The following is a 24,711-nucleotide window of genomic DNA, read 5'->3' on the forward strand; positions in this document are numbered from 1 at the left end:
AACAACAACAACATCGCAGTTCCCGAGTTGGGCTGGGCGTCGAGCTGTGTAGCGCGAGGCTCGCTTTTAAAACTCGGCTCGCCAACTTCCCCTTCTTCACAGAAGCGGCTGACGGGAAGCTCGAGTCTTCAACGACTGCTGCCCTGAAGATTGCCGCGCCGTTGTCAAGATGCTGCCGGCGGAAAGCCTTATTCTGATATTGTCGCTGCGGACTCTGAGTTCAGGTAAGTTTGGAGGTAACCCGTGTAGGGTTAAGAACGGCTCATTTAAAACGCGCGCGCGCACACACACACGCACACGCAAGCACACACACACACACACACACAGTTTACGGGGGGGACGGAACGCGATGGGAGAACGTTGCTCCTTTTTTGTGTTGTTGAATTGAAAACCGACCGGCCTGTCGAGGCTAACCCGAGCGTAAGATCCATTGTTACTGTATTTGTATTGAGATTTAAAAAACTTGCCTTGTGCTTAGCCGCCTCACCCTGTCGGTTATGCGAGGCTCCCTTCTGTGGAAGAAAATTAGGTAGGCGGCAGAATCTGAACGAGTAATCACGGGCTGAAATCTCTGCGGAAATCTCTCAGATCCTCTTTTTATTTTTAGAGCCAGCCCTTCCTCCTTAGGTTGTGTTGGTGAACTACAACTCCCAGCAGTTTCAGCCTGTGTGATCTTTCTCATTTCGGGGAAATTTTAGCCTTTTACAGTAAAAACTGCTGCAGTCTGCAGATGCAAGCAGTATTAGTACCTTTACGCACTCCTCCCCCCCTTTTTTTTGGGTATTTTGATTGGCATTTCTTTTCCTTTGTCATCCACATACTTCTCTGATCTCTGATGACAGTTTGGCACAGAGCTAGGAGATATGAGCTACTGCGGGGAAACGCTTTGATTCCAGAATTCAGCCAAGCAGGCTTGTTTGGAATGTGACTGCAATTGGGAGGTGATTTAAAACAAGTTTTAAAATTTGCCTGAAAGGAAACTTCCCAGTTATGCAGTCACTCTTTTTTTAAAGGTAGCATTCTAAAATTAGGTACTCGAAAACTACTATATAATTTAAATTTAAATTGTATAACTTCTCCTCCCACGTAGGGAAGTATTTCTTCAAAGACAAAGTGTATATATGGTGCAGCAGGCATTTTCATAGACAAAAAAAAATTGAAATAATAATGGAGGAATAGTGACCTACTACCCAAATTCCTTAGTGAGTTTCCATGACTGCGGAAGTTGGGAGTCTAGTTTTAGCCAGACTTCTCTGTGCTTCACCAACTATTCTAGGAACAAACCCCAATAAAATCAGAAAAATGTTTATTTGTTAAATTTATAGGCTGCCCATCTCACTACTGATACTACTTCAGAATAAATGTTTGTGGGATTATTCTACCAGGTATCTTTCAATCAGGTGGCAATAAATAAGAGAGCCAGATGTTAAGGCTACCGTATCAGACAAGGAAAATCTGGATGGCCACGACATGACACTAGAGAGCTGTAGAGCAGTCTAATATGCTTCTATCAAGTGATCTTCTGGATTTTTCCAGACGATATGTGATAGGCCCACATGTACTATATGGTTCTTTTTAAAAATCAGGTTTGGTACTTCTTAGCAGAAGTCTATTCAGATCAGTAGCGTTAAACCTGTACAAATCCTATCTACCTTACCCTGAGCTATTAAACTTGAGCACTGGAGATGAGAGGAACGCAGTCCTATACAAATCTATCCTGGTGAGTCCCATTGATTTGAATGGGATTTACTTGTAATAAATCACTATAGCTTTGTTCCGAGTTTGGAAAAAGTACCAATATATATTAAATAATAAAATACCTATATGGGCAATACCTAGACATGCAATAGGAAATATAAATGTGGAGCAGAAACAAGATGTGATTACTTATAAAGAACTTCTTAGGATGGAAGGGAATATTTTGAAACTGAAACCTTTAAATGTTTTAAAGGAAGAAAAGATAGTACAGACTTGGTTTCAGTTTATACAATTACAAGCTAGGTGGAAAGAAGATCAGAAAATTGGTATAATAAAAGTTGATGAAAATCTGATAAAGCAAATTAGAGATCAAAGTCAATCGCATATAAAAAGGTTATATAATGCTCTTATACAGTGCTTTTTTTGTAAAAGAAAAAGGTGCCAGAACTCACACATGTCATACAACCCGCCTTGCCTACCCTACAAGGTTCTATCCAAAAAAAGGTGCCGGAACTCCGTTCTGAGCATTCTATGAGGAAAAAAGCCCTGCTCTTATAGAGATTGATTCAGAATCGGAGTTAGTTAAAGATTGTATGATAAAATGGGCTCAGAATATTCAAGAGCCCATAATGATGGATACTTGGGAAAAAATTTGGGTTAGAAATGTAAAATTTACACAAGCACAAAACCTAAGAGAGAATTTTTATAAGATGTTTTATAGATGGCATTTAGATCCTAAAAAGTTAGCATGTATGTATCCAAATCAACCACCTAAGTGCTGGAGATGTGGTAGTGAAGAGGCAACTTATTATCATATATGGTGGACATGTAAAAATGTTAAAGCCTTTTGGATAAAAATATGGTGGATTTTTCAGAAAGTTTTTAAGAAAAAAATAAGATTTACTCCGCAGCTATTCTTATTGGGGATTATTTCAGATTGTACTGTTATAGAAACTAAATTAATGTTACACTTAATAACAGCAGCCAGATTGTTGGTGGCGCAACATTGGAAGAAAGCAGATTTACCTACAATAGAACAATGGATACTTAAAGTAATGGACGTAGCTGAAATGGCAAAAGTCTCAGCATATTTGAAAGAACAGTCACAAGAAAAATATATTTTGGAATGGAAAAGATGGATTGATTATATTCAAAACAAATATGGGACTAAAAAGTTTCAAATAGCATATGAATAATTCTTAACAATTATAGAAGTGTTATTATAATTACCGTAGTTTTGTTATAAGGGAGTTAAAGGGTGGAAGGTTTGTTAACGTTGTAATAGATATTTAGCATATGTTTGCATAAGATTGCTATATGTAATACCCTGTATTCTGCTTTGGGAAGTCCGGGGGGGGGAGGGAAGGGGGGAGGGTTGATGGGCAGGGGGGAGGGTTTATTATTAAAATTTTGTAAAACTTTTCAATAAAAAAATCACTATAGGATACCAAACTTTCTTCTTGGAAGGTCTTTAGGTTAGCAGAATATGGTCCTTGAGGCGGAGATCACAATGTGATTTACTCTCACAGTTGCTTATTATGGAAGTAAATCCTATTGAAGAACTGACTTTTAACCACCAACTCTATGTAGGATTGTGCCCACTGCACTCTGAGAATTGGGGTACTCCTTTTTATTTATTTTTTTCTCTCTTCTCCTCTGCTTTTAATAATGAGTTATCTATCAAGCACCAGTGTAATTAGGAGTGCCCATTTGCACTGTAGGGAGATGTTATAGTTCTGGGTTAAACTACTGTGTGTTTCAAATTCTATTTTGACACTGCCAGTGCTGTTGACAGCTCCTGTGGAGGAAAGAAGCTAGCAGTATTTTGCATAAGGTTTACACCTACAGGTGAGCAGTTACATTGGGGTCAGTAGGACTGATACCTGTATGATGTCAGCTGCTGTAGGAGTGTGTCCTCTTGATGGAAGATGAGCAAAAGGTCTGTAGGAGGCTATCTTGGCAATCTACTTGGCACTGGATTTGGTTACACTCTGCAGTCCTGTTTGTTAATATGTGGACCTTGGAGTGTCTTCCAAGGTTGAATCCTGTCTACTAAAGAGCTCCAAAGAAATTGCGCCTTTCTAGAGTGAGATGGTAGATTCTCTACTGCCGGTTCTTTAATTCCAAGGAGTGGTCTGGTGGGTAGGAGAAAAAGTGCCAAGGTTTAAGAAAGGTGAAAAGTCACTATCTGGATACTCTGTGGCCATCCCACAGATCATCCCATGGGTTTGGACAATTGGCACCCTCCAACGTTCCTACCTGCTCTGTGTGTTTTGTTGTTTATTTTTTTAAAAGGGTTTTTTTACTTAAGAAAACTGATGTCTTCTTCTCTTTTTTTAATTTCCAAGAATGCCCGTGGGTTTCTCATTTGGAAAAATTCAGGAAAAGGAACAAAATAAAAATGGAGTGGTAGGAAGGAAGTTGAACAGGTTGGCTTCAGATAAGTGGGTATTTTCCACACACCCCAAAATATTGCCATCGGTTTGGTCTCTGAAGTGGCAAGATCTATTTTGTTGTATAAGCAGATTAAGGAGGATTATAATCTGCATTTGTTCAAAAGAAAGGAATAAGTTTAACGCATAGATACTGATGGTTTGTCCTGTTGAAGTGGGCAGAGCTTGTCTCAAAAGTAGATTGAATTTGGATAGCAGATGATCTGCAGATTCCTTGATGTTGACCAAAAAAAAAGTCTTGTTAATGCTTGTGAGTCATGATGTGAGACATTTGGATATGTAAACCTTATTTGTGATTCATCAGAGCTTTACGATGAATGTCACCTCGGCCTTCCACTGGGCAGAAAAGTTCCATAGACTACCTCAGTCTCCCGCTGTCAATGTTGATGAAACACTTAGTAGTCAAAATTTAATCTGGGCCTTGCTGATTAACTCTGTTTGCGTACGATCCTGCAAAATCAAGGATATTTCTAGCACTGAAAGTAGCATTGCTATCTCTACTATCTCTGTGCTTTGAAAAAACCACATATTGTGCAAGGCCAATTGCACAAGAAAGTATGGAGGAATTATAGGTTTGATGTGGTAGTGTAGAACAGGGATCTCCAACCTTGGCAAATTTAAGACTTGTGGACTTGAACTCCCAGAATTCTGGGAATTGAAGTCCACAAGTTTTAAAATTGCCAAGGTTGGAGGATCCTGGTGTAGAAGGAAGAGATTCTTCTGCTGATATTCTCACCATTGTAGGAGAATACCAATACCATGGAAATTGCTTACTTTTTTTTTCCTTTTAGCTTTTTCAATAAAGGAACCTAAAGAAACCAAACAGGCATGGGGGTATGTTCCTGTCAGAAGCAATGCAAGCATGTTTTGGTGGTTGTACTATGCAGACAGTGCCACTCAAAATTTCACACAACTTCCTCTTATCTTATGGCTGCAGGTAAGTTGGGGGTACTTATTCTAAATCAAGCTATTAAAAGCAGCTGAAAATCAGAAATATTATTTCTGATGTACAACACAAAACTGTATTGTTAATTGTTTGGATTTGTAAGTTGTTTGGAGTATTTTGTGAGCTTTTGAAACATGATTACCAAAATAAGCCAGGCCATTTGCAAATAATTATAGCTGCATAACGCTCAAAGCTAGGGGTGTCAAACTCGCAATGTCATGTGATGTGTCATGATGTATCGCGACTTTTTTTCCATTGCCGGCAATAGGGTGGCCGTGGTTTTGGCATGACACATCCGGCCCGCGGGCCAGCAGTTTGACACCCCTGCTCTAAGCCAAAATTGAGGAAACTATATTATGCTAAGCTTCCTTGGAGCTCCATCCTACTTGTTATGTGTTGCTCGTTAAGCTACTTGGAGTATGGAGCTTGTCATTCCTTGCTAATAGTTCCCTCATCTCAAACTATGGAAGCTTTTAAAGATTCAAAGCACTGATCACTGGCTAAATGTAGTGGAAAGTGGCCAGCAAGTCAAGAATTAGGAACAGCAATTCAAATTGTAAGGGCAAAAACTAAGTGATGGCATAGCATAAATGAGCTATAGAATTTCATTGTGTCATTTCATGTAGTCAGGTCCTATGCCTATACAGGTAGTCCTCAATTTACAACCATTCATTTAACAATCATTGAAAATTACAACAGCACTGAAAAAAGTGACTGTTTTTCACACACATGACTGTTGCACGTGATCAAAATTTAGATGCTTGGCAATTGGGTCATATTTATGGCGGTTGCAGTGTTCTGGGATCATGTGACCACCTTTTGCAACCTTTCTGACAATCAAAGCCAATGGGGAAGCCAGATTCACTTAACAACCAGGTTAGTAACTTAACAAACTGCAGTGATTCACTTAACAACTGTGGCCTAGGAAGATTGTAAATGAGGCAAAACTCCCTTAACAACTGTGTTGCTTAGCAACAGAGATTCTGGACTCAGTTGTGGTTGTAAGTCAAAAACTATCTGTAACAAGCAGGAATTAAGGTTAGCTTGGAAAATTCAGAAATTCTGCCTGCTGGGCATCTTTTAAAGGCCTGCAATTCCTTTCCACATAGACTAACATAGCACTTGGCTGCCCTTTCTGAGAAAAAGTTCTACAGGATTCTATCTAATTTGTGTTATAGTCTTGGAATGGAACCATTATGTTCATCACACCTCATTTTCTTGGGAGATAAATGAAAAATAAAGATAGTAAGAAAAATGTTTGATGTATTTTCCCCCATTTCTCATCTCTGTTTCCACAGGGAGGCCCAGGAGCTTCAAGTTGTGGGTATGGAAATTTTGAAGAGATTGGCCCTCTAGATGCTGATCTAAAACCAAGAAATACAACTTGGGTATTTGTCTTAACTTATAGTGGGAAGATTGGGCATGTTCTGGCAGGCTACGTAAAAAAAATGGCTAATTTCCAACATGTTGATTTTTGTTTGAAATGTAGACTTTGAGATCTTTCTTGCTTCTTTTCCTTTAAGCAGCCCATATTCCATGTTTTTGAAGCTGTCTATTATTTAAAGTGATCTTATTCCTACTGTACATCTCATTCAGGAGCCTAGTAGATTACTTGTCTTTGTGCCAGGAAATCTTTATGTGCTCTATTTTTCGGTATTATCCTTGTGTTAAACAAACCAAGTAAGACTTTAGATATTACTTTGGATTCATTTTTAAAAATTACCAGTAAGACTGCTCCTCACTATCCTGAAAGTCAAACAAAAACATGTATATTAAAAAGATAGATTACAAGTATGTATGTATATATATATATATATATATATATATATATATATATATATATATATATATATATACACACACACACACACACACACACACACACACACACACCTATATACACATAAACACACAGACAGAAACATCTGGATAATTTATAAAACCTTAAAAGAATGAACTTAAAATTGGGGAAAATTTTGTTTAGAACCACAAATTATGGAAGGTATGACTCTGCAAAGTTTGCAAGTATTAAAAACTGGAATAAAGACTTCTATGGCTGAGGCTGCCTATGAATAAGAATACGTAGCTAATGCTAAGAGATATTTAATAAATGCCTCTAGGTTTAAAATATAGCAATAATAAGTAATGCGCTATGCTTTGAATGCAAAATAGGCTTTCACGTCATGTCTTTGTGGGAATCTTTCGAAGATTCCTTTCATTGTGATCCCTTTATGCTGCTCTCCCTCTGTGTGTGTTGCTGATGTCAGTGTTTCCTTTGGGTGGTGTAGCTGCAGGCAGCAAGTCTTCTCTTTGTTGACAATCCTGTTGGCACCGGATACAGTTATGTTAATGACACCCTTGCCTATGCCACTGATCTCAGTATGGTCGCTTTGGATATGATGGTGGTTCTCCGAGAGTTCTTTAAATCAAAGGTGGAATTCCAGGTAAGTACAGCTGGAACAGCCCATGGAAAGCCATATTGTCCACTACATTGTACAAAGCCCATAAACTACACATTAGCACCTATTCAGGCATTGCAAAACTGAAGCACACATCACACAAGTCTTTTAAGCTCTGCTGACATTTATTAAATTGCTTTGGGAAGGAAACCTTGCTTAAATTTCTGAAAATTACACATATGCTGGCTTCCTTGCAAATCAGCATCTTGACCAATTGGGATCCTTGTTCATGCCACTAATAGTTATGCTTGCAAAGGCTCATGCAGACTGTTATCCTGAACAGTATCTGTTAGAGGGCAAGGCCTGTTGGGAGTGCTGACATAGCAGGAATTCACAATTTGAGTGTGCCCAAAGTCTAGATTTAACCCCCCTTTTGCCTCCTTCAAAGTCTCTCAGAATATGAGGCAAATGATGGTGTGTTGAAAGGTTCCTGCTAGCGTAGAGATTTCTCTCTTCTGAAAATTGGTCCTTTAATGGAAGCCAGCCCATGTGCAATACTTTAATGGGGTGTTTTATAATCCTAGGCCTAATTTTGGCTGGAAAGACTTAGGGCATAGGCCTAGGAAGTAGGTTTTTACTATGATCAGAGGGAGATATGAAGGGTACCTGCAAATTCATTGGGTTGTTCTGTCATTAAAATGGAGTGGATTCTCTAACTTCAGGAGGGAATAAAATTAAATGTTAGTTTTTTTATTTTTGGATTGAAATCCCAAATGTCCTAGTTGATGTGTAAATTACTTCACTTGGTGTACAGGTAAAACATGGGTTATGACGGGTCGTTTAGAGTTACAACAGACACACACCCCCAAATGTACCTGTACTTACAACCATAATCAAAATTCTGACAATTGATTCCCCCCCCCCCACCCCCATTGGTGACATAATTGCATTTTGGGTGCTCGGTAACCAGCTTGCCTTTATGTGATTTACAAAGTTTTTTGCCAGAAATCTGGGTTTGCTTAGTGACTCTGGCATTTGCTTAACGATTGCAGTAAAAAACAAAATTGGGCCTGATTACATGACATAACTTGCTTTGCACTGTAATGAATCCCATACCTGTAGAATGGGCAGGACAGACAGGCAAGGGGGTGTCTTTTACTTGGCCTTATAGCTGCAGAAGGAGGCCATTTTGCTTTGCTCTTCTGAGGAAAGATTTACCTGTAGGGTTTATGGGCATCAAGCAAGAGGAAGAAAAGAGTGAAGGTTTATGTACTGAGCAATTCTTTTATCTTTGTGGAATGTGTATAAAAGGTTCAGTTGCTCAAACTTTTTAATTTTTTTAATGCATTTTTCCTTTCAGACAATCCCCTTCTACATCTTTTCCGAATCTTATGGAGGAAAAATGGCAGCTGCAATTGCTCTGGAAGTTCATAAGGTAAAATTGATCTTTTCCTTTCAGAGAAAATGGATTCTCTCATGGTAGATTAGATTTCTTCTGCAAGATCTTGAGGGAAGAATAAGTGAGGCATACAAAATCCTCCTCAAATCAAGGTTGATTCCTGATTATTATACGAACAGATTGATGTAGTTTCTTTGGTAACAATATGGAAGTGTTTTACTGGGATGTGTTTCTACTGTAGCCTATGACTTGGCTTTCTGATGCTCTCCTTTCCCAGCATTAACTAGATTTGACTGCCTTTGCTTTTTTTACGCACACACACACACACATATATATATGTGGTTTGAAAACCAAGCTTCCTTAAGGCAATTGCCTCAGTCAGCACTAAAGGCGGCCGCTTGTTTAAGGAAGCTTGGTTTTCAAACCACTCCTCCATCAACCGGCATATAGACCTCCCCCCTGCATACCAGGCACTAAGGAATTGGGAAGAGCAACGATGTGCGACATGAAGACAAACAGCGCAAGAATTCACAAATTACCTCATTGCATCAAATCCAAGATTGCACCAGCACACAACCAATCTGCAATGTTCAACACAAGGAAGAAGAGCAACAACCATTTAAGATCCCTGGCATGAGAACACGGACAATGACCAGAGTTATGGCTACAACACATGGAGCTATAAACAATTCACTTTTAACAACAGATACCCAGAGACAAATACATCCCAAAAATGGATGCGTGACAACTCAAAGAAATACGGCAGACCTCAACAGATCTGAGCACGCTCCATGAGCAGAGTGCAGACACCAACAGTATAAACGGAATCTCCCCACCCCAGCATCTCCATCCTGACGACGTTGGCAGTTGGCCAACGAAAGCTTGATTTTTCAGCAATAAAAAATGTTTTAGTTTTTAATTCTATCCCATGTCAGATGTGAAAGATCAGGTCCACATGTGGTTCAATTAAACTTGATTTATTGTTATAAATCAGTGGTTCTCCACCTTTTCTTCACCACTGACCCCCTTTAAATACCTTTTGTGGCCACAGACTATGGCCATGGACCTCCAAGACTTAACTCAAGATTTAAAACATGGTACTTCTTCAAGCCTTCATGGATCCCCAGGGATCTGTGGACCACAGGTTGAGAACCACTGCTATAGCCTATGCACCAGAATCTTCTCTACTAACAGCACCTGCTTAGAGCTAAATAAATTCAGTAGCACTTAAGGAGTGTTGGGCTTGGTCAGCTTGTGGCCACATAGGGATTCTAGGCTGATCCCTCTTTTCACTCCACCCCAGGTTCATCCATTCCTTTTCCCACATCGTAATATACTTTTTATCCAGTCATTTGAACTTGGTATTTCCACTTAGGATTGCTCAGAGTGAGTCATGACCACAGGTACCCCTAGAAAGCCTTGGTTGTTTCCCCTCCTGGGATGTCTCCAAAACTATCCACTGAATCTTATTGTTGTACCTGATATTTAGAGAGTAATCAGCTACTGAACTATTTATTTTAATGTTAATGATACCATTTAAATTCAATTAAATCTTGCTCTTTGACTCGATCCTATCCAGTTCTTTGCCCCTTCCTCCCCCTCATGTGGATATGTGGACTTTGCATGAGACTCAGGCACCAGGTGTGGCCTTCAGACCAAAAGATATTGTACATCCCTGCTGCAACCAGTTGTGTAAGCGCACATTGGCAGTAGGAGCCCTGGGTTAGCTAGTGATTGAGCAGCTACTCTTTTCTTTTCCCTTACAATTATCAGAAAATGTGGAAGAAAATTAATGTGGGAGGGAAGGAAGTAAAATGTAATGTACCAATTACATAATATCAAGTACATTTTTGATTAAAGAGATCTTGGGAGGATCAAGCTCATCAGATGTGTCTGTTTCAGACTTGATTCCTGGCATAGACCTGATAACTAGCACAGTGGAGGCAAAGAATGTTAGTACTGAGCTAAAATAAACTCTTCATAGGCAGCAAAGACCACTGTCAAGATGGTGAGCAGTTGCCCATTCATCATTGAACAAGCTTTCAGAGGGGCGAGGCTTACACTCCATCCACCACCTTCCTGATCTTGACATGCACACGGGCCCGTGTGTGTGTATGAAATTGCTAGAGATTTGATTGTTTTTAGCCAAGAAGCATCTTCCTTAGCTGTAGCATCAGCTAAGAAATTGACCTCCTTTAAAATTCTACAATTCCTGTTTGTCTTCTTCCTACCCTTAAGGGAAGGTGCTTGAAAATATACTGTATGATACATTTACCTCAGAATACTTAGATTTTAATTAAGCCTTATTTCTGTTTTTTAAGGCTATTCAAGCTGGAACAATCAAGTGCAATTTTCATGGAGTAGCCCTTGGTGATTCATGGATTTCTCCTCTAGGTATATATTCATGTGGAGCTAAGAACATCTGTGCTATTGTGTATCTTTCAATGTATTTCTTGCCTCTTTCTGGCAAAGTCTGAAAAAAAATTACGTATGTTTTAAGATTTGGTACCAGCAACTCGGGTTCAAGTGAGAATGTAGAGGGTTGGTTTTATTCCAACTTGACTCCAGGTACCTTAGGATTAAAATCTCTTCTCTCCATCGTATCTGTATACTGAAATTACTCCGTTCTGCTTGTCTGTCAGATAATTTCTGGAGACGGAGGAAGTTTAATATAGAGTCCTTGGTGCCCCCTGAAGCTTAATTCCTTGTTTGCAGCTGTTTTATTACATGACTAAATAACACCAGTGATGTTACCTAGTTAGGTAATACAATGTCTGCCAGCAAACAACTATGGTCAGAGAGCACTAAAGATTCTACAGTTCAACCCTGAGCTACAGATATTCTCTTCTATTGGAAGCTTAATATTCCAGCGACTGAGAATTATATCTTCAATTATATATGGCTTTCTAGTTGGTTATTTTAAGAATGATTAAACTGAGCAAATTTTATCTTAAAGGAGAGAAGATATTGCATTTTGGAACAGGAGATCCAACACATGATCCTGATTACTTGTAAACAGAATGTCAGAATGCTGTTACTAGATACACAATGGCAGTTGTCAGTAAGAATCTGGATTGGGCTTCCCATGTGATTTGAAAATTGTCCAGAGGGTTTACTCCCCCTTCATAATCTTGGCTATTCTTCAGAATATGTAATACCAACACGAATAAGATCTTTTTAAAAATGTGAATAGTTTAACATCCTCCTCCTCAGCCTGGTAGCATCAAGATATATTAGTTAGAATACAAGCTTTTCAAGCACCCAGCCAGCATGGCTGTGCCTCCAATCTGGGGATGATGGAAATCTTGTATCAATGCTCCTGGAAGACACCAAATTTTGATACTTTGTGATAAAAAGCAGTTTGCTGCTAAATTAGATCTCCATAGATTTAGAGATTTTTGTGAGGCTCCACTGATGCCCCTTGAAAAACTAGGGAGTTCTTTCCGTGCACTAATGCTGCTGCCGCCGCCGCCTCTTCCTTCTCCTTCTCCTTTGGAAAAACGGCCAATTTTAAATTGCTAGAATTGATTTTATATAAGTTCTTATTCTGTCCTGGTGCAGAAAATACTCAGGAGCTTAAACAGTTTAAATAGAGCTTTAAACAGCTTTAAATAGAGAAATGCGAGAAAGATAATAAGATATGCTCACTATTCTGTTGTTGTTTTTTAAAGCCAATCTTAATTTTTGTTTCTTTTAGATTCTGTGCTTGCTTGGGGGCCTTACCTGTATAGCACTGTAAGTATGTACTCCATGGTTTTTTTTTTTAAAGTATTAATGTTCTTACAACTACCAGGAAGAACAAAAAAACCCAAACTTTGAATATAATTCATACAAAATATAAAACTCTGAATAAAACTAACGCAAGAAGGGGAGAAAAAGAAAAATAACTTGAGCTATTCTACTTCAATACATAGGGTAAATAAACTTTACTACAATGCAGATATATCAAGATTACCTTTATATCAAAATTCAGGCAACTGTGTTTTCAAAGCACAATTTAATCCTTGACCATACAACATCTAATGAACCTGTTTTGCTGCCAATAAAGAGTCAGTTCAAATCTGGGAGTCAACAGATTTCATTGAGCCTAGCTTGAAAAATGCTAGATGCTTCCTTTCCCCCCCCCCCCCCCCCCCCCGCTTCTTCTTCTGCTTTTTGACTGTTCGTGAGAGTTGCCATGTTGGATCAGACCAGAAATGTTCCTCTATTCCTGGAATTTGTCTCGTAGTCAGCAAGTTCATAGAATGTTACGATCAGCGTTTGATTGCTTATAAACATAGGCTAGCCACTAGAACAGGGGTCGGCAACCTAAAAAAGAAAAAGAGCCACTGGGAACCGGTTCCATCACAAATTAAAAAAAGAGGGAGCCGCGTGCGTGTGTCCATGCACGCGCATGCGCAAAAAGTTTTTTTGCGCATGCGCGGACGCACGCGGCTGCCATTTTTAAAAAAATGAGATGGAACCGGTTCCCGGTTGCCCGATGGCGACGGCCCGTCTGCAAAGCTGCCGCTTTCGGCAGCTTTGCAGACGGGCCGTGGCAGCTTCCGCAAAGAGCGGCGCCCCTGCCCATTCCGAGAGGTGCGCGCGCACCTCTCCGAACGACCGGAGGTGCGCGCGCACCTCCCCAAACCTTTGGGGAGGTGCGCGCGTACCTCCGTGCGAAGGGGCAGCGGTGCCGCTCTTTCAGGAAGCCCGCCGCGGCCCGTCTGTGAAGCTGCCGAAAGCGGCAGCTTAGCAAACGGGCCGCGGCAGCTTCCGCAAAGAGCGGCGCCCCTGCCCATTCCGAGAGGTGCGCGCGCACCTCTCCGAACGATCGGAGTTGCGCGCGCACCTCCCCAAACCTTTGGGGAGGTGCGCGCGTACCTCCGTGCGAAGGGGCAGCAGCGCCGCTCTTTCAGGAAGCTGCCGAAAGCGAAGGGGCAGCGGCGCCGCTCTTTCAGGAAGCTGCCGAAAGCGAAGGGGCAGCGGCGCCGCTCTTTCAGGAAGCTGCCGAAAGCGGCAGCTTCCTGAAAGAGCGGCACCGCTGCCCGTTCTCCGAACGACCGGAGTTGCGCACGCACCTCCCCAAACCTTTGGGGAGGTGCGCGCGTACCTCCGTGCGAAGGGGCAGCAGCGCCGCTCTTTCAGGAAGCTGCCGAAAGCGAAGGGGCAGCGGCGCCGCTCTTTCAGGAAGCTGCCGAAAGCGGCAGCTTCCTGAAAGAGCGGCACCGCTGCCCGTTCGCGCGGAGGTACGCGCGCACCTCCCCAAAGGTTTGGGGAGGTGCGCGCGCACCTCCGGTCGTTCGGAGAGGTGCGCGCGCACCTCTCGGAATGGGCAGGGGCGCCGCTCTTTGCGGAAGCTGCCGCGGCCCGTCTGCTAAGCTGCCGCTTTCGGCAGCTTCACAGACGGGCCGAGGCGGGCTTCCTGAAAGAGCGGCACCGCTGCCCATTCGCGCGGAGGTACGCGCGCACCTCTCCAAAGGTTTGGGGAGGTGCGCGCGCACCTCCGCCCATTCGGGGAGGTGCGCGTGCACCTCTCCAAACGGGCGGTGCCACTCTCCATTTGGAGAGGTGCGCGCGCACCACTGCCCGTTGGAAGAGGTGCGCGCGCACCGGGCGGCTGGGAGCCGCAAGAGACGGCTCAAAGAGCCGCATGCGGCTCCGGAGCCGCAGGTTGCCGACCTGTGCACTAGAAGGAAGGAAGCAGTTGGGCTTCAAAGGCTACATCTGCTCTCACTGCATACTTGGGATCTACTTATGTGTTCATCATGCAAGCACATATTCTCCATCTGCCCCCTTTTCGGTAAAGCTGCTCCAGCTGTCCTTAGCTGTTTTTGATGCCTGAACATGCCACCTAATAGCATTGGTATTAAACTAGGTTTCAACAGTAGGGTCTCTAAGTGTGTTGAGATTTATCCGCCCCGCCATAACAGGCCATAATGTAAGATCCTCTTGAAAGGAAACTATCTTCTAAAGCATAGGTGGTAAATACAGACTCCTTACTGAGGACTTCTAATAGTTTCTGTTTGTTGACTTGGCTCAGATTAACAAAGACCTTCTACCAGTCCTCTAACACATCAGGTAGCCTCTACATTTCCTTGGAAGCCATTGCAAATAATATATGGTTAAAATACACATTGACATTGGGGTGATTTGCTTCCCAGTTTATATTCCTGTGAACATGCTTGAGGCATTAGATGCAATATTAGTTCTGAATTTCTTCTTTCTCCCCCACCCCACCCCTTTTCTGCTGTGCCCTCACCCCACTCCCTATACTGCAGTCTTTCCTCGATGATCAAGGCTTGAAGGAAGTCACTATTGCTGCCAAGAAGATCCTGAATGCAATGAATATAGGGGCATTTAAGCTTGCTACCCTGCTTTGGGATAAAGCAGAGGATATCATAGAAAAGGTAAAGAGGTTGATTTAATTGATTATGTGCCATCAACGCCATCAACCTGATGGCAGCTTCTAGAGACCATACGGGTAGATTTTGTCTCTTGACAGTTTGTCTCCAGCTTGGTCTTCAGAGTCTCCCCATGATTTATTTATTTATTTATTTATTTATTTATTATATTTATATACCGCCCTTTCCCGAAGGACTCAGGGCGGTTTACAGGGTGATTAAAACGAAAAATACAAAAGTTAAAAACAATTTAAAAAAAATTATATCAATCCCTGAACAAATAAAAACCCCAGTTAATTAAAATTAAAATTAAAATTCTCAGCCTGGGCCAGAGAGCTCGAAGAGCCAGGTCTTCAGGTCCCGGCGGAATGAACGGAGGTCGGGGGCAGTCCTCAGCTCCACGGGCAGCTGGTTCCAAAGGGCAGGCGCACCCACTGAGAAGGCCCTCCCCCTGGGTGTCGTCCGCCGGCAATCTTGATTGTAACTGAGTCCCATCTACCTTGTCATCATCTTTTCTTTCCTTTCCATTTTCCCAGCATTTTAGACTTCTAAGAGAGCTTGGTCTTCACTTAACAGAAAGCCTGGTGACTTGACTAAGAACTCTGGATAGACTTCTATGATCCATGTGTCGGTTTTCTTGGCTATCTATGGTATCCTCAGGAGTCTTCTTAGAGCAAACCATGTCTCTTCTTGTAGAATCTCTGTCCTTAATGTCATTTCTTTCCTTGTCTAGAACACAAATGGCGTGAATTTCTATAACATTCTAACACATGACTCTACAAACGACGCAGCTCTTTCGTCTTCTGCCACTGAAACCACCCCATTTTGTAAGTTGAGTCAGAACTCTTTTTAGCTAGAAATAGTAGTTTTAGAAGATCAAAGATGTAGCCCAGGTTCTCCAAACTTGGCAACTTCTTCTATGCTGAATGGGGAATTCTGGGACTTGAAGTCCAGACGTCTTAAAATTGCCAAGTTTGGAGATCCCTGGTGTAGCTCCTTTACAGATGCTAAAATGGGTTTAGCAGTTGTTACCTTTTTCCACAGATAATCTTGGGAACTCCAGTTTGTAATGTCTGAACTCATCACATACTAGCCCTCTCAATATACGTATATATAGGGGGCTTACATGACATGCCTGTTGCAACTGTGCAGTGGAGATCAAAACCAAACAGGAAGTAACAACCTTCAAATTCTCCTTCCCTGCTTCTGTGCTCTAAAAGTTGTTGTTGAAATAAAGTTTCAGGAACTCAACAATGGAGTCTTGCATGAAAAAACCGACAGTTCTGATTATCTATACAAGCAATTGTTCTGTGATTGTCATTTTGGATCTCCATTGTTGATAAGTCCCTAACACTACAGATTGCCAACTTCTAAACTGCCCAAGTTGCTTGAACTGAGCATTACAAAATTAATGCATTAAAAAGTAGAATAAAAGGTATTTTTTATTAGTGAACATGGCATTAAAGTCTTCTCAGAAGTTTTACTTTTTGCTTGGTGAGTGGGGTAAGCTTTTGCGATTTAAGGACATAATGTATATACAAGATTTGGGTTTTGACTCAAGGACTGCTAGACAGGATCAAGTAACTTCTGACCAGATCCGATTACATTTTGGTAGGCTGCCACTGATTCACTGTTCAGAAGTCATGGAACAGATGTCCCTTTACAAGACTGAAGCCATATTTTTGTGGTTTTAATTTAAATTTAATTACTTTACTTTAATTAATTTAATTACTTATTGACCTGCTGCCATATTGAGGCAAGAGGAGGGTTGGGGTTTTTTTGGTTTTATTTTGTATATTTATGGTTTGGTTGTTGCAACTGGTGTGTGTGTGTGTGTGTGTGTGAGAGAGAGAGAGAGAGAGGGAGAGAGAGAGAGAGAGGGAGGGAGGGAGGGAGGGAACGGCCAGACTTTGGCCTCCCAAGAATTTGGCCTCTCAGCCTTCAGCTTTCCCAAACCCCCTTATTGGCTTCCACGTGAGCTGCAGTGATGAGCATACTCTCCTGGTTCACACAGAAAGGCATGTGGGAGGTTTGGGAAACGCTATGATAAAGCTTTCACATATAGCTTTTAGTATCTTGTTTTTGTAATGATCTCATAGGCACCTGAGAAGTTCTCACTATCCAATTATCACTATGTATCCTATTTTGTATGAGATTGATGGAGTTTTTATAATGTTGGTATTCAGAAGAGGGAGGTGAATAAAAGTTCAGCGGGCAGTTGCTCAGGGGTTTTTTTGGCGAGATGAGGCTGCCTGGCTGGTTCAGAGCATCTCTATCGACCCGGGTCTGAATTCTTTTCTCTACTAGAGAGAGAGAGAGAGAACACAGAAGATAGAATATTAAGGTTGGAGGTCTTGGAGGTCTTCTGGTCAACCCCGCTCAACCAGGAGATCCTATACCATTTCAGACAAAGGGCTGTCCAATCTCTTCTTTAAAAGTCTCTACTGATGAAACGCCCACAGAAAGAGAGAAAAAAAATTCTTTTCGAGTTTCTGCACTGAAGGATAGGGCATCCAATCCATCTATACAAGGGAGTCCCCTTCCGGTAAACCTCAAATGCTATTTTCTTTCTCTTCTTTCTTCAGTAAAATTGTTCCAGCGTCATGTACAAAATCAAATTAAAAACAAGCTGAATGACCTGATGAATGGGCCCATCAGAAAGAAGCTGAAAATAATTCCAGACCATGTCAAATGGGGAGGTATTGTAATGTCTACTGACTCCACCTAACACGTAGTTTGTTGCACAGTATATTAGAGCTCACCGAAGAATGAAGAACTCTTTGATGAAGCTCTTCTCTTAGGAAATTATATTTTTCTATTATGTTTGTTATGATTGAACAGTGGCAAAATGTGTTTTATCGATCTGCAGTAATTGAACTGATGTACTGTCCTTAAGGAGAGATGGGGTATTTATTAAATTTTTGTGCCACCCATCTCAGTGATACAGTGACTCTGGGCAGCTTAGAATAACACCCAAAGTGATGGTTCTCCTGAATGTAAATGGAAAAGAGTTATTTTACTTTTTACTTTTCTTTTTTTTTACATTTTAACTTATAAAAATGTCATCAAAACAGAAAAGGAAATCTACCTTTTCTTATTCTTTCGTCATCACTCTGCAGGGCAATCAGCAGGTGTATTTATGAATATGGCTGAAGACTTTATGAAAAATGCAATTGATATTGTAGACAGCTTGCTGGAAGCCAATGTGAATGTCACTGTATACAATGGACAGCTGGATCTCATCGTTCCTACAATGGGTAAGAGTAGTTTTTCCCATGGAAGTGGCTTGGTGGAGACAGCAAAGGAGGTCAGTGTTGTCAGGCACAACTGTATAGAGGTGATCCTCGACTTAATGATCGTAATGGAGCCTGCCCATCGCGATCGTAACTCAGGACGGTCCTAAAATGGGTCAGTCATGTGACCGATCTGATTTTACAACCTTTTTTTGCAGCAGTCGTTATATGAATCTGCACTTTTTAAGTGAACCAATGGTGTGTTTTTGTCGAAAACTGGAAGTAAATGCCAGTTTTCAGCCAAAACGGCAGGAAATGTCAAGTAAGATAAGAAAGTGAAGAAATCAGAAGCAAAAAGTTAGAAATAAATGAGTGAATGGTAGAAGGATAGTAGACGGCATAGCTTTAGAAGGAAAATGGGGCTATAGAACCCAGAAATAGTAGAAAGAAGTGAGCTGGGTTAGAAGAGAGTATCGAAGAGAGAAATATAGTGAGACATTAATGGTATCAGAAGCTAAACCTTTTGTATAGGAATGATGTTTTGCTAGGAGGTAGGATCAAGGAATTGATGGATGAATAAATAAGAAGTACCTGGCATAAGCTTGTTTGTGGAGGTTATACTCTCCCTTTCATCTTAAAATGGGACTCCTGTCACCCATTCTTCCATACGCGTAGCTGTTTGGATTGCTTTTCAATTTTAATGATGACATGATCCTTAGCTGAAGTCAAAGTACTGGATTTATTTCCTAAGCCATTTCTACTTTGCTGCATTTTGAGACTTCATCAGTCTTTGCAGGGATATGCCACACTAGATTCTTCTTTTCAGTTACAATTTATTAACCCAGAGTAAACAATTAATATTGTTTACTCTGGGTTAATAAATTAATTAATTAATACCTGCTGCCGGCGTCAACTTTCCTCCGCCCTGTGCGTTCCCACAGAGAGGGACTCCTCAGGGTGCCACCGGTCAGAGAATGTAGATTGGTGGCCCCCAGGGGGAGAGCATTCTCTGTGGGCGCCCCGGAGCTATGGAACCAGTTACCAGTTGAGCTCCGGATGGCGCCCGATCTTCGCTCCTTTCGCCGCGATCTGAAAACATACCTGTGCGAACAAGCCGGCCTGGCCTGAGGGGGGATTGGTGGGGTTTTTTATTATTATTTTATTGGGTTTTTTTAATTAATGTACCAACTGTTTTTATGGGCATGTATTTAATTACCTTTTAATTTTTGTAACTCTGTGTTTTATTCTTGCCCTGTACACCGCCCTGAGTCCTTCGGGAGAAGGGCGGTATAAAAATGTTAATAAATTAAAATTAAATTAAATACAGTATAATATTAATCTAGGCAAGCAGTGTGCTGGTTTTTCCTTAATGAGATATGTAAACCAGACCACTGTAGTATGTTCAACAAATCCAGGTGAACAAATCTAGGCTTAGTAACAGGTATGAATGCAGCCTATGTTATCTGCCCACTCAGCTGAGTTTAGTCCGAGTTCTTGTAGTAGATGGCTGTGTTGGTCCCTTGGAGCAAAAATGACTGGAGCTTTCAGTCTGTTTGATCAAAGGCAGTCACATCAATGTCTGGTAGACATAGACTAAATTATGGAGTAATTCAAACTCCTAGCACTAGGCAAAGATGGAATATTTAGATTACAGTTAATCTTCCTGACTGAAGTAAATGCTTCAGTAACATAAATAAGCATATTTATTTAGGTATAACATTTATTCATTACCTAAATGGTGCACCAATTACTGCACACCATTTTCCATGTTTATGCTGTTCTTTTCTATTCAGTAACAAAAATTGCTGCATCAGGATCTGGCAAGTGGTAAATCAGCATCAGCCAGTTAAACCATCATGATTTCAAAGATGAGTTTCTGGGCAATGATAGCAATGATAGACTTAGCCAACATGACAGCAAGTGCCTGGCTGTATGTTACACACACACACACACACACACACACATTGCTAAAATACCGTATGTTTTAAGTGCTTTACTAATTCCACAGTGGGCCATTGTGGGCAATTGCAACCAATATTTTTAATCACTCTCTAAGATGATTCATCTTGCATTGAAAGAGTTTTTCCCTTTTATTTATTTGTTTTTAAAAAATCTGCATACTTCTCTTTCTAGGACTTTTTGTTGCTTTATTTACTTCAATGGGTAGCAATAGCAATAGCACTTAGATTTATATACCGCCCCATAGTGCTTTATAGTATTCTCTGAGCAGTTTACGGCACTGCTGACTTTGGAAGGGCAGAAGGCTGAGTCAACCTTGAGCCGGTCAGGATCGAACTCCTGGCAGTGAGCAGAGTCAGCCTGTGATACTGCATTCTAATTACTGCACTACCATGGCTCTCCAGCACGGTAGGTGGGGGATCATCTTTTCAAAGTGGACCAGTTTGTTGCCAGATTTTTTGTGATATTGATCTCTCTTCTATGTTTAGGGCAAGAAGCTTGGGTCCGGAAGCTAAAATGGCCCAAACTGAAAGAATTTAATGCACTGAAATGGCAGCCTTTGTACACCTGCCCAGAATGTAGAGACACGGCTGCTTTTTATAAATCCTATTGTAATCTGAGCTTCTTCTGGATCCTGAAGGCTGGCCACATGGTAAGTCCTTTCTAGGCTTTCAGAGCAAGAATAGGACAGCTTCTGTTTTGTATGTTGTAAGAAGGAAAAACATTTTATAAACACAGCTTTGTGTAGTACAAAGACAAAAGAATAGGGCAGGTATGATGATACCTATGTCCCTTCCATGAAAGAGAGTTTGCCAATGAAATGAAAATTTTTGCAGAGAGAGAGAGAGAGAAAGAGGCTGCCATAAGCAAGGCTTTTTCAGTTGATCGTAATAACATATGAAGACTCTTTTTTAAATAGTTTTTATTAGATAATTGAACAACGCTAAAAGATGAAACTATTTTTCCCATAATCCTACCTTAATCCATTAGCAATTCCAAAGATCATTGTCATTTCTATCCAAGCGTTAGCATAAAGCTCATAAAGGATTTCCAGAATTTTATAGAAATATTTCTTATTTCAACTCCAATACAAGAAGTCAGTTTTATGTTCCATTCTTTTCTTTCTAGCAATCTTGATCTTCAGTTCATCCAATTGCTATCACAGGAGTGAATCTCTAATTAAGCTTCCTTTACCCCAGTCTCAAATTTCTTCAAGGTTTTAGAAGCCCTCTTTTGTAAATTCAATAAGATCTTATCCTGGTTGTTTTTCATCTCCTGGCTTTGCTTTTCCACTCTGCCATTTCTGTCTTATAATTGACAATTTATTTATTTTACAATGTTTCTACACCAGTTGGAGTTTGTTTTGCCTCTTCATCCTGTCGGTTTATAATTTCTTCCATGTCTTTCTTTTCTAGAGTCTTCTTCAAAAAATGCATTTGGAGGTGCAGAAATTATTCCTGACAGTTTAATTATATGTTTCAGTCACAGTTCTTCAAAATTCCTTTGAAATGTCTCAAGCATCATAGCTTTGTCATTTTATAATCTATAATCACTGCTCTTATTTCAGTTCAAGAATAAATGACAGGCTCCCCTCCCCCTTTTTTCTTTCTTTTTTACTATTTTTGCCTGGAACTTTAGTCTTCTTTAGTGTCCTATTTCTTTAATCACAAAAGTCTCAGATTTCTTTGTTTTTTTTATTTTCAGATTTCAACCATTTTCGTTTTTTTCCTGATAGATTAAACAATTTATGTTCCTACAAAGAAAATAATGTTTTACTGAGTTATTTTAAAAATCTTAGCAAAAGGCCTAGCATTCCAAACTCACCTGTTCCCTTAATTCATTTATAACTTTCTTGAATTGCATTTATTTTATGTTCTTTGAATTCTTTAAGCCATTAGCTAGCTTTTCCTCTATTTGGGGATGAAGTTTTAGTCACCAGATTTGTTGCTTGGAAGACCTTTGTTAATTGTAAAATCACTATAAATCCAAAAATGATTAGTCAGTGAGGTTTGAGGTACCCAATGCCCTTAAAGACTCCACTTGATGGCTTCCCTTATCTCCCAGTGCTCCGACCTATCGCCCGCTGTCCTGCAGTCTCTTCATGAGGATTGGTTGTCTGAAGTAGAGGCCCCCAACCTTTTGGGCACCAAGGACCGGTTCTGTGGAGAAAGATGTTTCTGCAGACCAGAGGAGGCGTGGTTTCATGTGCTGCCTGCATCCAGCGGATGGGGCTTCACTAGTTTGCACACAGCCCGGTTGCTGGTATGCTGTGGCCCAGTGCCAGTCCTTGGACCTGGGGTTGGGGACCCCCGGTCTGGAGCACAAATGGGTGATCTCTCATCCTCTCCTCATCTGTCAACTGAGCTTACTGCCAGTCTGTCAGTCTTGGCTGCATTGTCATCTCCATTCCATCAGAGATGTCTATTTTGCCATTCCCTCACCCAGAAGTTCATAAGAGATGAAGATCCTAAGGGACTATGTTTAGCTATCCATAGCTGAGATAATGGAGTCTAAACGTATTTTGTAGTTTTGTCCGGATGAACAAGGCTTCTATTTCCCTTTTTTCCCTCTCTCTCTTTTTTCAGCCTCAATTAACAATAGATGAATAATATTACAAAACTTGAGGCGGGAATCTTCTCTTCTTTGTGGTCCCCACGCCCTTTTATTTTATGACTGCTCCTGTTCTTGTAGCTTTCTGGAAAATCCCTTGCAGTTGGCTAACTGATGCTCTTTTGATCTCAGGTCCCGGCTGACCAAGGTGACATGGCACTGAAGATGCTTAGGATGGTCACTCAACAAAATTAGAGCCAGCTGGCTTGGCTCCTCTACAAAACAAAAGCAGGTTGTTTGGGATCTTTTTTTTTCTTTTTTTCTTTTTGCACCCTGAAGGCAGAAGGAACAATGACACCATTGCATTTTAATTTTCTCAGACATTATGCAAGGCATTTTAAGGCGACACGGATGGAAATAATTCACTATCTCCTGTGGTTACTTCTTTTGTGAAAAGTGAAGATCCACTTTTGGTTAGCGTATCCTTAAATGCTGGAAAAGGAAGGTGTTAATAAATCATGGATGGGCTTCTTGTAGGTCGTGCGTGGCCTCTGTGTTGCAGCCTCAGAAGATCCTCCTTTTGTCTTGCAACATCTGGTAAAAGGAGCCTTGGTGGAGCAGTGGGCTAATGCCTCCTTAAGTAACACCAGCTGCCTGCAATCAGTGCAGGTTCGCATCCCACCAGGCTCAAGGTTGACTCAGCCTTCCATCCTTCCGAGGTAGGTAAAATGAGGACCCAGATTGTTGGGGGCAATTAAGCTGACTTTGTAATAATGCCGCTTGGGTGTCTGTGAAAAAGCCCTAGTAAGCAGGCATATACATAGAATGAAGGCTACTGCTAAGTTTGTAAGCCGCCCTGAGTCTTCGGAGAAGGGCAGGATATAAATGGAATAAAAATAAAAATAAATAAATAAAATTGGTGAGATATCCTTTTGGGGTAGGTTTTGTCAAAAGGAAGCAGAGATGGTTCAATCAGCCTCCTGGAGGCAAAATGCATCCATTTCCATAGCCAGAAAATGGCTGCCATCCAGATCTCAGCTCCATCCTCTTGGAGAGATTATTGCCCTAGCCTCCAAATAGTCAGGGGTAGCTCCCAGGACAAGACAGGTTGCCCATTCTTGAAATAATGTTTTCTCAAGAGCAGTGTTTCCTTTTAACTGATTTTAATATGTGTGTGTGTGTGTGTGTGTGTCAAATGTTAACTATTTAGATTACCTTGCTAGGCCCCAAACATGGGGCAAATCTTTATTTCCTGTTTTCAGCCTATCGAAGGCCATCGAACAGGCAGTAGTCACACCGGACAGCTCATATATTTGTGTAAATTACTAACAAAGAATTAAGGGACACTGAAATGCATTTCTAACTCATTAGTCTTCATCAGTCAGCCATACACATATGGCTGACTGATGAAGACTAATGAGTTAGAAATGCATTTCAGTCTCCCTTAATTCTTTGTTAGTAATTTACACAAATATATATATATATATATATGCCAGCCCACGGGTCAGACACATCATCTGGAAGCCACGCCCACCCCATTGCCGACAATGGCAAAACCATCCCGATACACTGCACAACGTCACGTGACATCGCAAGTTTGAAATGTCTTGTAGATAGTTTCTTGTCCAGACCCATGTAAAGGTAATTTTCCTGATTCTTGGCCTCCCAGAGACAAGCATGTGATCAAGGGT

The 24,711-nt window shown here is 41.1% G+C and overlaps 1 protein-coding gene across 3 annotated transcripts; it reads left to right on the forward strand.

The window, feature by feature from the left end:
• Window positions 1–24,096, forward strand: SCPEP1 (serine carboxypeptidase 1). 3 transcript variants are annotated; one of them, XR_014491316.1, is made up of 13 exons: window positions 1–224; window positions 4,943–5,088; window positions 6,396–6,485; window positions 7,386–7,541; window positions 8,857–8,931; window positions 11,217–11,289; window positions 12,593–12,630; window positions 15,156–15,284; window positions 16,012–16,105; window positions 17,864–17,977; window positions 18,398–18,535; window positions 20,645–20,878; window positions 20,959–21,046. XR_014491316.1 is itself a non-coding variant. In XM_083353627.1 (13 exons), the coding sequence occupies exons 1-13, from the start codon at window positions 170–172 to the stop codon at window positions 23,273–23,275; spliced, it is 1,335 nt and encodes a 444-aa protein (XP_083209753.1). In that variant the 5' UTR covers window positions 1–169; the 3' UTR covers window positions 23,276–24,096. The 3 variants fall into 3 exon arrangements, 2 of the variants coding, with proteins under 2 accessions (XP_083209753.1, XP_083209754.1); XM_083353627.1 differs by lacking the exon at window positions 20,645–20,878 and adding an exon at window positions 23,213–24,096 and having other exon boundaries at window positions 20,959–21,122; XM_083353628.1 differs by having other exon boundaries at window positions 20,645–21,056.
• The last annotated feature ends 615 nt before the right edge of the window (window positions 24,097–24,711 follow it).

Source organism: Vipera ursinii, assembly GCF_947247035.1.
Source record: "Vipera ursinii genome assembly, chromosome: 2".
NCBI classification, from domain to species: Eukaryota; Metazoa; Chordata; class Lepidosauria; order Squamata; family Viperidae; genus Vipera; species Vipera ursinii.

What these genes read in the sequence shown, in the direction of transcription:
- SCPEP1 (XM_083353627.1), top strand. Translation starts at nt 170, where the DNA reads ATGCTGCCGGCGGAAAGCCTTATTCTGATATTGTCGCTGCGGACTCTG. An exon ending in TTCATGGATTTCTCCTCTAG is followed by an intron (nt 11,290 to 12,592) that starts GTATATATTCAT and finishes TGTTTCTTTTAG; the next exon opens with ATTCTGTGCTTGCTTGGGGG. An exon ending in TCTCATCGTTCCTACAATGG is followed by an intron (nt 18,536 to 20,958) that starts GTAAGAGTAGTT and finishes TTCTATGTTTAG; the next exon opens with GGCAAGAAGCTTGGGTCCGG.